Here is a 15820-nt window from a genome sequence, read left to right as displayed (position 1 = left end):
TTTCAGTTTAATCTATTGTATACTTATCTTATTATTTTACCTATTATCAGTATATGTACTGTTTCTTTCTAACGTGGCCACTTCGCGTGTGCGTAATCATATAAATGTATAAATGCTATTTGAAAGCTATACTTATAAAAGCATTACAGTAATTTGGTAGCTATGTCTGTATTGAAACATTTATGTGTAAACTAATATCTTCTGGAATCATCTCAATATTATATTAGATTCCGTGAAATATTGAATTAACAGTCATCAATTTTAAAACTAGATTCATTTTCATTAACTTGGCATATTCAATCTATCTCACAACAACGAATGATGAGGAATTGTGCTTAAATGGTATAATTTATCTTTATTTTACTAAATTATCAAACTAATGGTACTTGGTACGGAATGTGTCATTTATTTCTGCAGGTTTTGATGCCAAAACGTAAGAAAATAACGTATTGCTGTTCGTAATTTCACATCATTTATAAATTGCATAAGTCATTAAAGTGTGTTACATGCCTCAAGCTTCACTTCAAGGATCTTGGCTTTTAATGGGTTACAGCCAACATTTATAGGAATTTGGTTTCTATTAAATCAATGTGATATTTTGTTTCATCAGCAGAATTGTCAACTTGACTTAGCCCCATTAAAATCAAATTTACGGTCATTGGGCCTATGTCATGTCTTTACAATTGTGTGTGTGTTTTTTTTTTACTTTTAACTTTTTCTTTTCGTTTGTTCTCTGTGTATCACAATTGATTCAAACTAATCAGAAAGTTACTCAAAAGACCATTTCGTTTAGAAATAATTAAAACAAAAACGACAAAACGCACCTTATCTAAACAATGTTGTTTTTGTTTTATAGCTAACGAAATGTTCTTAATGATATTATAGTCCACTGCGATGTACCTTGCATTATTTTATAAACCTACTAAAACGGTTTATGATTATAGGGGTTGGACTAGAAATCTAAGAACAAAATCACTTGGTTTTTTAAAATTTGAGTCTAGATTTGCACCACATGTAGGTCTATCTTACACTGTTTATTTTGTGTTTTTAAAGTTAGGTATTTGCTAAAATTTTCTAATATATATTAAAACCTTTAGGGATTCATTTTGTCAGTAAGTTACTGAAGACAGATGATTTATTTGGGGCATAATAATCCCAGAGATTCTGTCATATTGACTGTCATGCAATAAAACAAAATGTAAAAAAAAAGTGATAGTACAATATACCGCCATGCCAGGTTTTATAAAACGAAAATCATGGGTATGATTTCAATATATAGATATACTCATGAAAGAGAACAAAAGTTTTCATTAAAAAAATTGTAAAAAAGATATAAAAAAAAAATTAAGTGATATAAGTCATGTAAACTGTAAATGTTATCCCTCGTTTATTTGAAAGAAAAAGTATGTACCGAGATGTTATTTTAAGATTGGGTTACAGATTACCTATGGTACCATTTTTGGAAATACTATCTTTTTAACTCCCCTTTATTGACGAAATATGCATAGACTTATACGAAGAGGGTTCAAATTGAAATTTTGCCTCAGTTAGCAATACACAGTTAGGAAAAAAACTTAAAATTGACACTCAGAATTTTTAACCACTCCCTATCCGTTGCTTTCTAACAAATAAGGCTTAATGTTTGTGTTATGTAGGAGCATATGTATGGAAACAGCATATTCCATAAATTTGATCTCCAATAGTTAAAATGGTGAAATATAATCTCTATTTGATGTAACCATGGCAACAATCTGCATTTATTTGAAACACAATTTTAAAACACTGGGGGTGAGAGTCTTAAAGTCTCCAAAATTTGGTCCAAAGTAGAATTTCAATCCATTAGAGTGATACCTTTTCTGAAACCATTGACATTTATCTATCAAGAGGTATAAAACAAATTATATGCATTTCACCTCATTTTTTCCATAAAATTGAGTTGAAAAGTTCGAGCGTCAAATATTTGTTGAAAAGCACTACCGTAACAATAATTTCTGGATCTATGGGCGGTACGGATGTGCAAATACGGACTGTCAAACAGAAAATGGCCTCTAAAACATGCAAATTAAAAACAATCTTGATGTTCATATAAATCCACTTTGAGGGCTATATCATTTTTCAGCTATCTAAAAATCAACTGTATTGCACAATAACTTTCATATTTAAAAAATTCACCATGGCCAAAATGCGAAACCAAACTCCTAATAAACTATAATTGCTACCTCAGTTTGACTATACATGCATAGGATCGGTCCCGTAACGTTGATATGAATATGGTACTAATTCTGCTACTTATCCAATAGTTTACTACTTTAGTAACACGTTTTTCCCTCCCTCGTAGAAAACTGGGTAGTATCTTTAATTATTGTTTATGTTCATATTAGGATTGGTGAAAGAGACATGCTCTCAGAAAAGAAATGTATTCAAAAGAGTAAAGAGGGCAAATAAAGTAAATGGGAGAGCATTGGTTATTCCAATAGGTATGTATTAATATACTAGTAACTACATGAACAAATTATAATTAGCTAAACAGGAATTTATTTTGCATTGGGAACATAACAAAATAACAGGACAAAGTAAAAACTTTTTATGTACCCGAACTTTTGAGTAAGTTCAACTAAAGAATGATAGACTGTGTACAATGCTGTCGGCTAATGTGAATTTGAATCATTATGTGTGATGATGGAATCATTAAACTTCTGATGTAAAATCAGGATAAATAGTTTATTTTTTCTACGTTTTTTACATTTTTTATGAATAATTATCCGCAAATTCAAAAATTCATAATAAAAGGTAATAAACCCCCCTTTTTATGTAAAGTCCGATAGTAAGCTAATATTTGACGCACTCACTTGAATTATCATTTTTCTTTATATACTACATTTACATCTAGAAAATGGTGTGCAATTTTATGTATTGATGAATTATTCAATGACATGAAATACTGACTTGGTAAGTCTGTCACGCAGAGTAAATGTTACCGATCGGAAATCGCTACCTGGGCATACAAAGAAAATGTCACTGGGAAGCAGCACTAACAGTTGTCTTCCACTTCACTTTTCACCACAAAAAATGGTCAATGCCAAAAAAAAAAATATTCAGGATCAAATATACCAACTGTGTCACATTGACAGATGCGTCTTCTTCTTAGCCTACTATGCTGTACGGAAAGTACATTTCTGAAAGACTATGCTGTACGGAAAGTACATTTCTGAAGACTATGCTGTACGGAAGTACATTTCTGAAAGATTTTACCTATTTTATTTGCAATTTGTTACTTCTTGTGGTGATATATTTGGGGATGATTCTTTTTATAAAGTGTGATATCTTTAGTTCTAGACCATTACACTATGATGATGATGAACAGCAATAAAATCGCTGTTATTTTGATATTTTTTTTATAATAACGATTCTATTTTGTGCTACTACTAATACTACTGTCCGAGGCAAAACATCAGTCGGTATCAGCTACAAATGATTCAAATGGAAACTATATTTTGTTTCTTATTTTCTGTGTTTTAAGAAATTTCTGACTAGTAAAGCTTTTGACTTACAGTATATGTGAGGTATTTGTCAATGAGACAGCAAACTACCAGTACAAATATGCAAAAAAACATCTAGATGACAACATGCAATCTTCAACAAAGAAATGAATATGTCTACACAATATGTCTAGCTCTGAATCGTGATGGGTCTGAAAAATGATAATAAATCAGATAGAAAATAAAGATATCTGCCATCAATACCAAGTCCTCCAAATAACAAAAACATTTAGATATGACGAGGTACCTACCTTCGGACACGCAAACTGTATGTTATGGTTATCGGTTACATTGAACGTGCGCATGCTAGCGTCTAGAGATTCGTGTGTAAAATTATTACTTTTTGTCTGAATTTTACATCTTCAAAAGGTATAACTTATGAAAAAAGATTGTTGGTTGCTTAACGTCCAGTGGCAAATATTTCATGCATGATATGAAAATAGAATTTAACATGAAAATAGAATTTTACATGTTACATTTAAACTTAATTCAGAAAAAAACAAATATATTTAGTGTAAGTCAATGTTACGTCAGCCAAAGAACACAAACAATCAGAACAAACTTTTTGAGGTCAACATATTTCAGTCTTCAACAACATACTAGAGTATAACAGCTTTTTAGTGGTGAAACATCTTTCGTCGATACCAATTACAACGTCATTGATTATACATGTGTGTACTACAATAGTACTGTACAGGCGTGATGTAGACTTAGTCTTTTTTAGAACTCTGTCGTTTCTCTTCTTCTTCTTCGTCTCGATTACTTTGTATTGGATTTTTTCGAGGTCTGTCTTTTTGAAGACGAATTTCCTAGATCGCTGTTTCAACATATCTATATATCAACCTGTATCATAAAATATATTTTATTGTACGATAATTTCCGATCTTGGAAAACCCCTTATGAATTTTTATAATGAAACCTACATTTCATACATGGAGTTATGTGGACATATTTAAATCATTACTAGTTAAAACATTTGCTATGTATGAAACGAGCAGAACAAACATCATTATAAGGCACACGTCAAAAACACAAAACGATTGTAGAACGTAAGCTTTTTATGAATTCAACATACTTTTCATCGTTCCTTACTAAATGAAATTTCAATTTTCAAGTAACAATTTATTATATTACGGAGGTTTTTCCAAAAGCTAATGAGATGTTTATGATCCCGAGAAAAAAACGCAAATTATTTCTCGTTTTGCAAGTTCTAATTATCATGGTCACCAGTAGTAACCATGTTACATCTAAAAATCATACTAACAATTCCTGTAGAGATTTATTGTTCAGAAACGGCTTATTGAATGCGACAATTGAGATAACATGAATATAAATTAGGACACTAGAGAATTGCTACTGTCATTTAGTATAAACAGATCGCGAACAAGTTCGTTATTATTTAAACAAAGCTGTAAAATTATGTGCAACTTTATTTAAAGGTTATTTGATTTAAACAGCTCTTAGCAGTTGCGTAACAGATAACATTAAAATCTGTCAATATTCTTGAATAACTCATTTTTTTCAGATAAGTTTTAATTTAAACGTTTGTTCACTTATATTTCTAATTTCTTTTCTTCGATTGATTGAACTCTTTTTTTTTTTCTTTATCAAATTATAGATTAAAAAGGAATATATTTTTTTAAAGTTGACCCTTTCAACCCGATGGACTTTTCTGTAACACTAGTATTTGTTTCTTCAAGCAGACCCTGTCAAACTGATGTGCTTTTCGGTGACACTAAGATTTCTACAGGCGAACCATGACAAACTGATGCGCATTTATGTGCTGTAAAATCCGAGGAATATTTTACAATGTTATTTTTATTGCGAAAATTGCGACGGATTACTAATAGGTTTCGCAAACAATAAAAACTCACAATCTAACTTTTGACAACACTTTAAAAATACTGCTGGGCTATATATATAAAATATATATGTATGTATACTAGTATACTAAGTTACGAACTCCTATACAACAATTTAAGCTATGTTCTCCATTTTATACATAAAGAATGTACGAAAAATATTATTACAAGAATGCAAAAAAAAAAAGCTCAAACAAAACTATCAAACAAACAGAAAACATCATAATGGAATATGAAGAATTCCCGATTATTATTATAATTTATAGATATATATTTGAAAAAGAGAAGTACTAATCAACAACCCTTTGTGCGTTAATTTCATATCCACATGTTCACGCCTATAATATTAATTATATGTAAATTTACAGGAACGATATTTAATTCTGACGATATTCAGATGAGGTCAGCATTCCGTTTGGCTTTAAGTCAGTACTCTAAAGAAAGTGTGAGCTATAAACTTAACCAATCAATCAGTATCATAGATGTATCAGACAATTTCAAATTGGCCTCGTCATGTAAGTATTTCTTTCCGTTTTTTGTTGTTGTTTCATTTCAGTTGTATGAAATGTCCATTGTACTGCATGACATTTATGATTGTTGTTGCAATCAGAAAGTCGTATCCCACGGCTGATGAGAGCACTGTGAATGATATATATGATGTTCAAATGGTTCAAGTATATCCTTCCTAAGATGAATTAGGAAATAAATTATTTAGCTAATGAAAAATTAAAGCCAAACTACTCATAAATCTGTTAGTTTCAATCATGCGGGCGGACAAAACATATTCTGTCTGCATAAAATGTTATTAAATCCTGTAATCTATTTATGATTCAGGACTCTAGTAGAGTATTTGTGATTCAGGATTCTAGTAGAGTATTTGTAATTCTGTATTTAAGATCTGGAAATAGTATAACCAATAAAAATTACATCATTCATTACAATATAAAAAATATTTTTACAAAACTAAACTCGATTGGCAGTCTAAAAATGAAGATGCACATTAAGAAAATAGAAATTGATGTAAATCTGAACTCAGTTACATGGAGCATTACTGTCATTAGTGCTCAAAAGTGTTGTCGTCAGCTAACCATTTCCGGAGCACCTGAGATCGACCCAGGTTTTTGGTAAGGTTCGTGTTGCTCAGTCTTAAGTTTTCTATGTTGTGGTTTGTGTATACTGTTGTTTGTCTTTTGGACTTTTTGTCATGGTGTTGTCTTGTTTGTCTTCTCACTTTTTGTCATGGTGTTGTCAGTTTGTTTTCGACTGATGAGTTTGAATGTCCCTTTGATACATAGGAGTTGAAATAATACAATTATGAATTTTTGACCAGCCATATTTCATTACTTTGTTTTCATTGTTTTTTTTCACAAGCAGGATAACATATATGAGGAGGCCTATTTTTGTGTGTCTCCTCTTCGTTGTCAGGATCACATCGGGCAATGTGGCTTTCTGCCTTTAAAGTAGTATGCAAACTGTAGTTTGTTATCCTCCCTTATAAATACTAGTATTAATTTTTTGTTAGTTGGGAATTAACGAGTTCCGGCTGATAGGAGTATTGTGTTTCTCCGCATCTACAAAGTTTTACAAATATTATTGTTGGGTTGGAAAATTCAATTTCCATGGCATAACCTAACAAAAGCTTTGACAAACACTAACAATGGTTTTTTGAATTACGAGAATGTTTTTATCTAAACTGAAATTAAGAAAATATAACGATTCACAAATATACATGTTTGAAATGTCATCGAGGGATACTTCTAGTTTGTAATGAATCAGGTGTTTGTGAACTAAAGTCTTTATTTTGAGTTTTTTTATTACGAAATAAAACAATTGTTTGTAACGATTAATAGCAATACAAAGAAAAAGATGATGGGATGCATATCAGTGTCATCTACTAGGGTTTATGCATATACAAAAGATTCTGTTTGTAAAATTACATTAGCGTGTTTGAAAAAAAACTACCGGAATTATTTCGATATTTATTATTATATTCGAACATGTTACGCTATAATAATTCAAGTTACGGTGTCGAAAGTACAACTCATAGTTGAAACACTGCTCTAGTTCAATCATTTGTTACTTCGACAAACATGTGAATATGATTTAGGTGCATTATGACCAATACTTAACCAGGAAGAGACCGTCTTATTCATCATAATGTCAGTGCTACAGTCATGTTTCTGACCACTTGTACAGTATCTAAATTATCACTACTAGCCGTTAGACTTGATCCGACTTTTCACATTAATATTTCCGGAAATGTATCCTCTACGGACCATCAATCATTTATGTGTGACAGACTAGAAATTAGTTATGGTCAAAAATAGCTAAAAATGGTCACAGGGAATCTTTAACCTTTTTTATTGGATTATCTTTTTCTAATACATTTCTATATAACAGTATCAGCCTAAAATTGCCCTGGTACGAAACAACTATATACATGTAACAGATGAAGAGTTGATAGTGTAGGTTTTTTTTGACATTTTTTATAAGTTTATTCAAACGGCATTAGTTACTGTATCTTATTTCTAGTTAGTTTTTATTTTTTTTTTTTGTAATTCTGAATGATCATGTAGTTTATTGACTATGGTGTTATATGTAAAATAAAAAGAAAAGAAAAGAAAAGAAATGAAAAGAACAAAAGGATATACAGCTATATCGCTCACAATACGGTATTGGTTTTGCTTATTGTTGAAGGCCGTACAGAGCCTTACAGATGTTTACATCCTCGTCGTTTGGTTTTGGTAGTTAATTGTCTCATTCGCAATCATACCACATCTCTTTATTTTTATATACATTATGATAGAGAAGAGAAACGGACAAAAATGAAAAAAAGAGACTGTATCGATGGTGGTATTAAAAACAATATGATACCGATTTCATTACGCACATAACACGTGTATTTTTTACACGTTTTGTTTCTGTTGGCACTATATGCTGACACGGACAGTTCAAAATGTGACATGTTAAACTATCATAAATAGAATCTTAAAACATTTTCTATGCCTTACCCAGCTAATTAAACAAATTACCAGCAAGATATTACATATTGATTGCTTATAGAAAGCTAAATGTGTCACGATTTTACCACTTGTAAGAAAACTAAGAACGCTTTTAAAAGCGTTTATGGATATTTTCTCAAGTCAATCCGTAACCTTTCACAACTATAATGGAATTTGACCTTAAAGATAAATTGTTACTTTAACACTTTTGTTATTGCTGACGTATAGTAAATCCGTTAAGTATTAATATATTCTTATGAAAACTTTGCAAATCCCTACCTATCACTTTCAGGCAGATGATAATGTACTGTCTGACTACAAATACAAATTTGCCGTCTGACGTTTACTAATTGAATTATTGAGCAATAATGCATTAGTGTTGTCGAGTACGAAGTATTTGTTTGAGTTCAGTAAGTTTAAAAGAAATTTGAATGTGATCGTATATCCTTATATACTTGTACATAATTTGATAATTGCACATATCCAATGACGAAATGACTTTTCATTCACTCTACTTGACACATACATTACACAGCTGCCAACACAAACAATGATGATATTTTGCTGGGTTTGCCAAATAATCTTCGAAACATTTCTCCAAATTACAAACACGTAATCTAGCAGCAATCAAAATTGGTCTTTAGAGTAAACGAGAAGCTAGATTGAACTAGAGACAGTTTCGATCAGATGTGGATACTAAACAATTAAAAAGATCTTCCGCAGTGCATTTAACTTTAAATTCCATTCCTTGGTGCATTGTATAACACATTATTTTGATTTTCAACCAGTTACACAACTATTCTTCATTTTTGTAGTTTATTATGACATATTAGCGACTATCAAATGAAGAACAACAATCAAGGCTTGTTTACTTGAATAATAGGTATACGTCAATGAGACAGCAACCAACATCACAGGACCAACAAGTCAGACATGTCAGATATAAGAGATAAGAGAAAAAGGCGAAAGTGCAAACACAAAACACAAAAAAAAAATACCGAATAGTTTCTTACTAATGCACTTGATTACAGTTGTATTGGATTGGCACTTAATTTTAACAGAGTATAAAAAGTGAAAAAAAATAGTCGATGTTATTCAATTAGACAAAACGAAGAAAATAATGAGCGGTTAATACAGAATACATCTGGGGCCCGATTAACTTCAAAACACGCTAGACAACGCATGGTTGTAGTCAATAATGATCATTCTGGAATACATTTTGTGCAATTTCAAATAAGAAATCGCTTTGAGCATTGCACGAAAGTAATCTTGTGAAACAGAGACGGGCCTATAGTGGACAGTTCAACTTACTGTTGTGCACTCTTTAAGAGCTTTCATTTTGCAAACTGTAATAACAAGATAATAATTACTTATTGTCAGTTTAGATTGGAAGAATTGATCGTCCCTTTATCAATATAGCAAAACAATTGATTCTCAATTGTAAATATAGATCCTCAGATATTTCTGATGGATGTGAGTATGTCTTAAAGACAATAGCAAAAGCCGATAGGCATTCTTCAGACAAGATATACTGATATTGATATCCTACGAAAAGGACAAAGATGCGTATTCATTTATCATTTACATCAACCCAGGCGCTAGTGCGTCAGTAATTATTTTATTTGAATCAAACATTTTAATGATATAATTCCAGGGGTTTATTGTACTTTAAATAAGGTTGTAAGTTCCTGAGGCAAAGCTGAGTTCAAACGAATTTATTGTTACATTAGGATTTGATGCTCAAAGAAACTAAAGCGGATGCTATTGAATTATAAAGTTTAAATGTTTTAATTATCATACGTGATGACATTTATTTTAGTCTTTAGTTTTTGTCTTTGCGTTGTTTTTAGATTATTTCCTGGCGTTGTCAGTTTGGTATTGACTAATGAGTTTAAATATCCCTTTGGTATTATCCGCCTCTCATTTTCAGAAAACCTGTCGAACACTATGTATCACTACCATGCATTTGTATTGTGAAGATTTCTGCCTTCAACATTCATCTTCTACCAAACCGTTTCTATAAACTAGTATATACTTACCGTTACGTACATACGAGTGAATAATGATAATTGGTTATACCTCATTGCGACAGCAACTCAACGAAACTAATAACCAGAGGACATCCACAAAATACTGTTTGGTTTTAAGGATTAATCTCATAGATATTTTCAAACAAGGATAATTGATTAGCCCTTTCTTTGCATGGTAATTTAGTGTATAAAATGGTAAAAGCATACCAAGGATGAAAATGAGTGCTATTACATTTATCATTAAAGCCTGGGCAAGAAGAATATTTAGACAATTACATATATGATAATAAACGATATGGCATTACGATATTAAATATCAACGAACAGTAAAAAAGCAGATGATACCAACGGGGGGTCAGAAACCATAAATCGAGAAAAAATACAAATAACTTCATTAAATACAGGAAAAAGACGAAGAGACAAACAGCAGTACACACAACACTTTAAAGGAAACAACAGATCGGTGAACTCAGGCACAATCCATTCAATCCAGTCACGTCTCAGTCATTACAACTGAACGGACGTGCTGGGTCAGCTCTCCTTTACCCGCTATCTTCGATGAGGGTTTATTGTTACATGGATCAACGACTTACTACTTTCGATGACAGAAACCAATCCAACGCTGTACAGACTACGTTAGGCTATAATCCGCGTAGGGCTAATTGCCGCGTCAACATACACTCCAAAACCCATTATGGATGGGGGAGTGGTATGCCGAGTGACGTCCGAGGGCTGTATCCTAGGTGTTAGATGATGGACCACCATTTCACTGTCTCACGACTTTGGTCCTGATAATGCTTCCTGTCATCATTAATACTACGTCCGAGACTCATCTACCAGTACTCCATCATCGAGGTTAGCGGGCTGCCAAGCTGACCAATCTGGCCCTGAAAACAGCCGTTGTGAAGAAATAACATCAAAATAGTCAACAAAACAACTCGCAAAACCAAGATGGCGGCCTACCAAAATGGTGTCCTCAACCTGTTCCTGACCGATTGCACAAAATTATTTAAACGCTCACCAAACACCTTCGGGCACCGAGCCGACCGTGCAAGGGCTGTATAGCCAGTCAAGGTCGTTAAAAACTTCCATTTGTTGTGAACTCAGGCACCCGGGAAGGGTAAGCAGTCCCTTATCAACTGGTGTCACCTGTCATAATTAGACCATTATATTTATTTTTAAATTCCAACCTTAACTTTGCTGATTTAATATGAAAATTCAAAGTCTGTTGAATGATTATCACGTGAGCTATTCAGGGCAAAACTATTAATTTAAATATGTCTCTGTTAATGTTATATTTGCCTTTGGCCCTGATTTCAAAACATACGATAGGTGTTTCATATTCAACTTTTATCAGCTAAACTCGAGAAGTAAATAAATGAATAAATGGTTCAATAAATAAGAATTCATGGTAAAGTTTTCTCAAGCAAAAAAAAAAAAAAGCAAAAAAAACAAAATGTGGTAATACAAAGAGTAAAGAAAGGATTGTGTGTATCAAAACCATCATGACTATATCATGGAAAGTAAATTTAGGATTGCAACTCGTCGTTTTTCGTTTTTTTTTTTTGCCATTTTGTCTTCTAATTATTAGTTTGATCATTTTGGTAGCTTCTGCCTCTATTTTGTCCATAATTAAACATTTATACCACTGTCCAAGGTGAGAGTTGTGTTGAGCGGTAATAAGCATCTTAAAATCGCCGCATTTTGTATATGCCAGGAACCTTATAGTGGTTGTCACATTTTGTATATGCCAGGAACCTTCTAGTAGTTGTCACATTTTGTATATACCAGGAACCTTCTAGTGGTTGTCACATTTTGTATATGCCAGGAACCTTCTAGTGGTTGTCACATTTTGTATATGCCAGGAACAACCTTCTAGTGGTTGTCACATTTTGTATATACCAGGTACCTTCTAGTGGTTGTCACATTTTGTATATGCCAGGAACCTTCTACTGGTTGTCACATTTTGTATATGCCAGGAACCTTCTAGTGGTTGTCACATTTTGTATATGCCAGGAACCTTCTAGTGGTTGTCACATTTTGTATATGCCAGGAACCTTCTACTGGTTGTCACATTTTGTATATGCCAGGAACCTTCTAGTGGTTGTCACATTTTGTATATGCCAGGAAACTTCTAGTGGTTGTCACATTTTGTATATGCCAGGAACCTTCTAGTGGTTGTCACATTTTGTATATGCCAGGAACCTTCTAGTGGTTGTCACATTTTGTATATGCCAGGAACCTTCTAGTGGTTGTCACATTTTGTATATGCCTGGAACGTTCTAGTGGTTGTCATCGGTTGCTGTCTGAGATATTTGTTTATCATTTATTGTTGTAGAATAAATCAGACCGTTTGTTTTCTAACTTGAATCGTTTCAGATTTTCTCCTCCTGGAGCTTTGTATAAATAACTATATCACATGAGAATGGCTCATCGTTGAGAGCCGTATGGTGATCTGTAATTGTTCAGTTCTTAGTCCTTTGGTATATAAACGTTAGTGTCATTTACAGTCATATCACATCTCCTTGTTTTTATTATCCATCCTTCAAAAATGAGCAAAACCAATACCATAGACTCAGCTATAAAAGGCCCCGGGATGAAAAATGTGAAACTATTTTACAAGAAAACCAACGGCTTAATCTATAACAATACTTTTTACGGAAAAAAATATGACAGACATGAACCAACGACAACTACTAAATTACAGGCTCCTGCCTTGGGACATGCACATACAGAATGTGGCTGGGTTAAACATGTTTATGAACCCTAAACCTTCCTCTAATTTGGGGCAGTGGTGTAAGAGAACATTATAAAAACTAACTAAAATACAATTGTAAATGGTTTAACGCAATAGATCTGTACGTTTTGATTAAATGGTGAAGGTACGTATAAAAAAAGATAGCTTGGCGACACTTTAATATAAATGGAAATAATGCTTAAATCGGCGTCTTTAAAACATTGGACTGATTTAATACAGTTTACGTTTTATATTGCTAGAAAAGGTTTTTAAGATTATTGCTAAAATTTCAATCAGTTAATGTTTTATTATTCCCCCAAATGACTGGAAGCAATCACGTCTTTCCTTTCTCTGTAAAACGTTTTTAACGACTTTGTTTTAACGAAATAGAAACAAAACCTAGAGAATTATTTGTTAACTGTCAAACTTAACTCATTTTAGTAATTTAAGGGACTAAAACTTTCTTGATAACGATACATTTCAGAGAGTAAATGAGATTTTCTTTATTTATGTGTTTTTCTCGTTATGGAAAGATGTTTTTGGCCCTTCAACAAACACTGATTATGCAACGTTATGAGACTATTTAAATTTGGATGTGAAATTGGTATGGCATTTCATTTTCCATGTTTTGTAAAGTAAGGAAAATGCGCAACATTTGAAAGTTTATTTCACCAACTATGCAGTATATGTAACTAATATTCATACAATTTAGGTCAATGCACTAAATGTAATTTTAGATTAATTGTATATACATGTAACATTAAATGGTACATCGAAGAAAGGAATTCGAACCTTATGCGGTATACCCGGTATCCGCGACAGATTTTGATGATGAAAAGATTATTAACAAGTTTGAAATAAAAATGAAAATAACATTGTATAAAATTTGTTCTTCAGAGTAGCTTATCTGAATTTACCTCCATCAGGAACGCTCAAAGCCGAATATTGTAAGCCAGAAATGAATAAGTACCGAATAAAGTGAAGAGTATACGACCAAAAAGAAATAATATCCCACTCCTTCTAAGGTCAAATTTGCCTGAGGGAGTTGGAACCTTAGTTTCTTACTAATTTCTCAATTCATAAACGGAAAATCTAAGGCAGATGTGTTCAAAATGATCTTAATACCGACGCACTGACTAGTGAGCTGATGATATCCTCGGAGACTGATAGTCAACCATCAGCGGTATCAAACCAGTGCTGTAAAAAAATGAAACAACACTTTATAATGTGTGTTAACTAACCATCTCACAATGATCAAGAGCTTTAATGATACACGAGATTTCACGTGCGTAAAATCGCTTTGGTGGTCTTGTGGTTGCGTTTTCGTCTCGAATGCTGGAGGGAGGTCGTTGGTTCGATCCCCAGTCGGGTTAAACCAAAGACTTGAAAATTTTATTTGTTACTTCTTCATTAAGCACATGACATTTAGGAGAACGAGCAAAGACTTGTCGGCTTAGAGTATGAGTGGCATATCCGAATAAGATGGGGGAAGGGGGCGTGTGTTCCAATGGACTGTTGCCTTGTGAATGATGGTCTATTACAAAGCCGGTTTCGGATTTATATCATACAACATCTTCACTTTCTTTTATTTATGTAACATTTGACACAAATCTATTCATCAATCAAATACACAGAAGAATACCACCAAGATGAGAAAATGTAAATACATGTACATTCAAATAACTGTATATATTTCTGTGTAGCACAGCCTTTTGTTATGGTACTACCTGACTTTAATAGGGATATATATTGACCAGTATACGAAGGTGGACAGATGTTTGCTACCTACTAATTTATATCAATATGAGCGATCATAGTTACATACAACATGTACAAAGTTGAAACCACCAAAACGTCTTACTGGCACTAGAAAATCACCAGCATGCAATCTTAGATTTCTTTTATCGATGCTTATTGTTATCATAAGTTGGTAAGATAATTTTCCATGAAGCATCTAGAAAATTTGCGAAATTAGATATTCGAAAAAAAGAAAAGGCGAGAAAGACTATTGTGGGGTTGGTGAAAATTAAATGTTTCTAACTATATACTATTTATCAACCTATAGTTCCACTAGTTCACATCTTGAATGGGTTCATGTCGCCATTTATTTCCCTAGAAAGTCTTTTGTGGGTTGCTGTTTATATTTCCGTCTTTTCGGTTTTGAGTTATGGTGTTCTTCGATTTAAGTAAGCCCGTCTTAACACATTTCTTTTTTCTAGCTATATATGTGTGTCACGAATGACTTCCTTTTTTATTATTTAACTCAACACTACAAACTGTATTTGATTTATATCTATTTGTTCTGTTTTACAGTGGTTTAATGTAGAACAGAGGAATAAACAAAACAATCATTTGGCAAATCCATCGTAACATGACTGTTTATGTTATTCATTGTTTTGAGACTTACCAAAATTGAATACATAATTTGTTTTTGTACTTTTCTCTTCAACAATGATGTACTTGTATTATATTTTTTTCACATTTTCTTTAATATGTGTTTTCTTCGGTAATAAAAGAAATGAATTATTATGCTTTTTGAAGAAAAAGTGCTAAAAGGAAAAATAATATACTTTTTATTGTCGTGTATTGTATATTATTTCTGCCCATTCTGTGCAATTTTTAATTACATGACAATTTTTAATATCAGGTT

At 32.4% G+C, this 15820-nt stretch overlaps 1 protein-coding gene across 1 annotated transcript in view; it reads left to right on the top strand.

Annotated features, from left to right (window-relative positions):
- The first annotated feature begins 1256 nt into the window (after positions 1–1256).
- LOC127715785 (glutamate receptor 2-like) overlaps positions 1257–15820 on the top strand; it is a 59633-nt gene continuing 45069 nt past the window's right edge. The window contains exons 1-3 of the mRNA XM_052221930.1: positions 1257–1260; positions 2382–2477; positions 5770–5916. Of these exons, the coding sequence (XP_052077890.1) occupies positions 1257–1260; positions 2382–2477; positions 5770–5916 (247 nt within the window). The remainder of the gene's footprint in view (positions 1261–2381; positions 2478–5769; positions 5917–15820) is intronic.

The sequence above is a fragment of the Mytilus californianus genome, unplaced genomic scaffold (genome assembly GCF_021869535.1).
Source record: "Mytilus californianus isolate M0D057914Y unplaced genomic scaffold, xbMytCali1.0.p SCAF_9, whole genome shotgun sequence".
NCBI classification, from domain to species: domain Eukaryota; kingdom Metazoa; phylum Mollusca; class Bivalvia; order Mytilida; family Mytilidae; genus Mytilus; species Mytilus californianus.
This window is presented reverse-complemented; position numbering and strand designations above follow the sequence as displayed.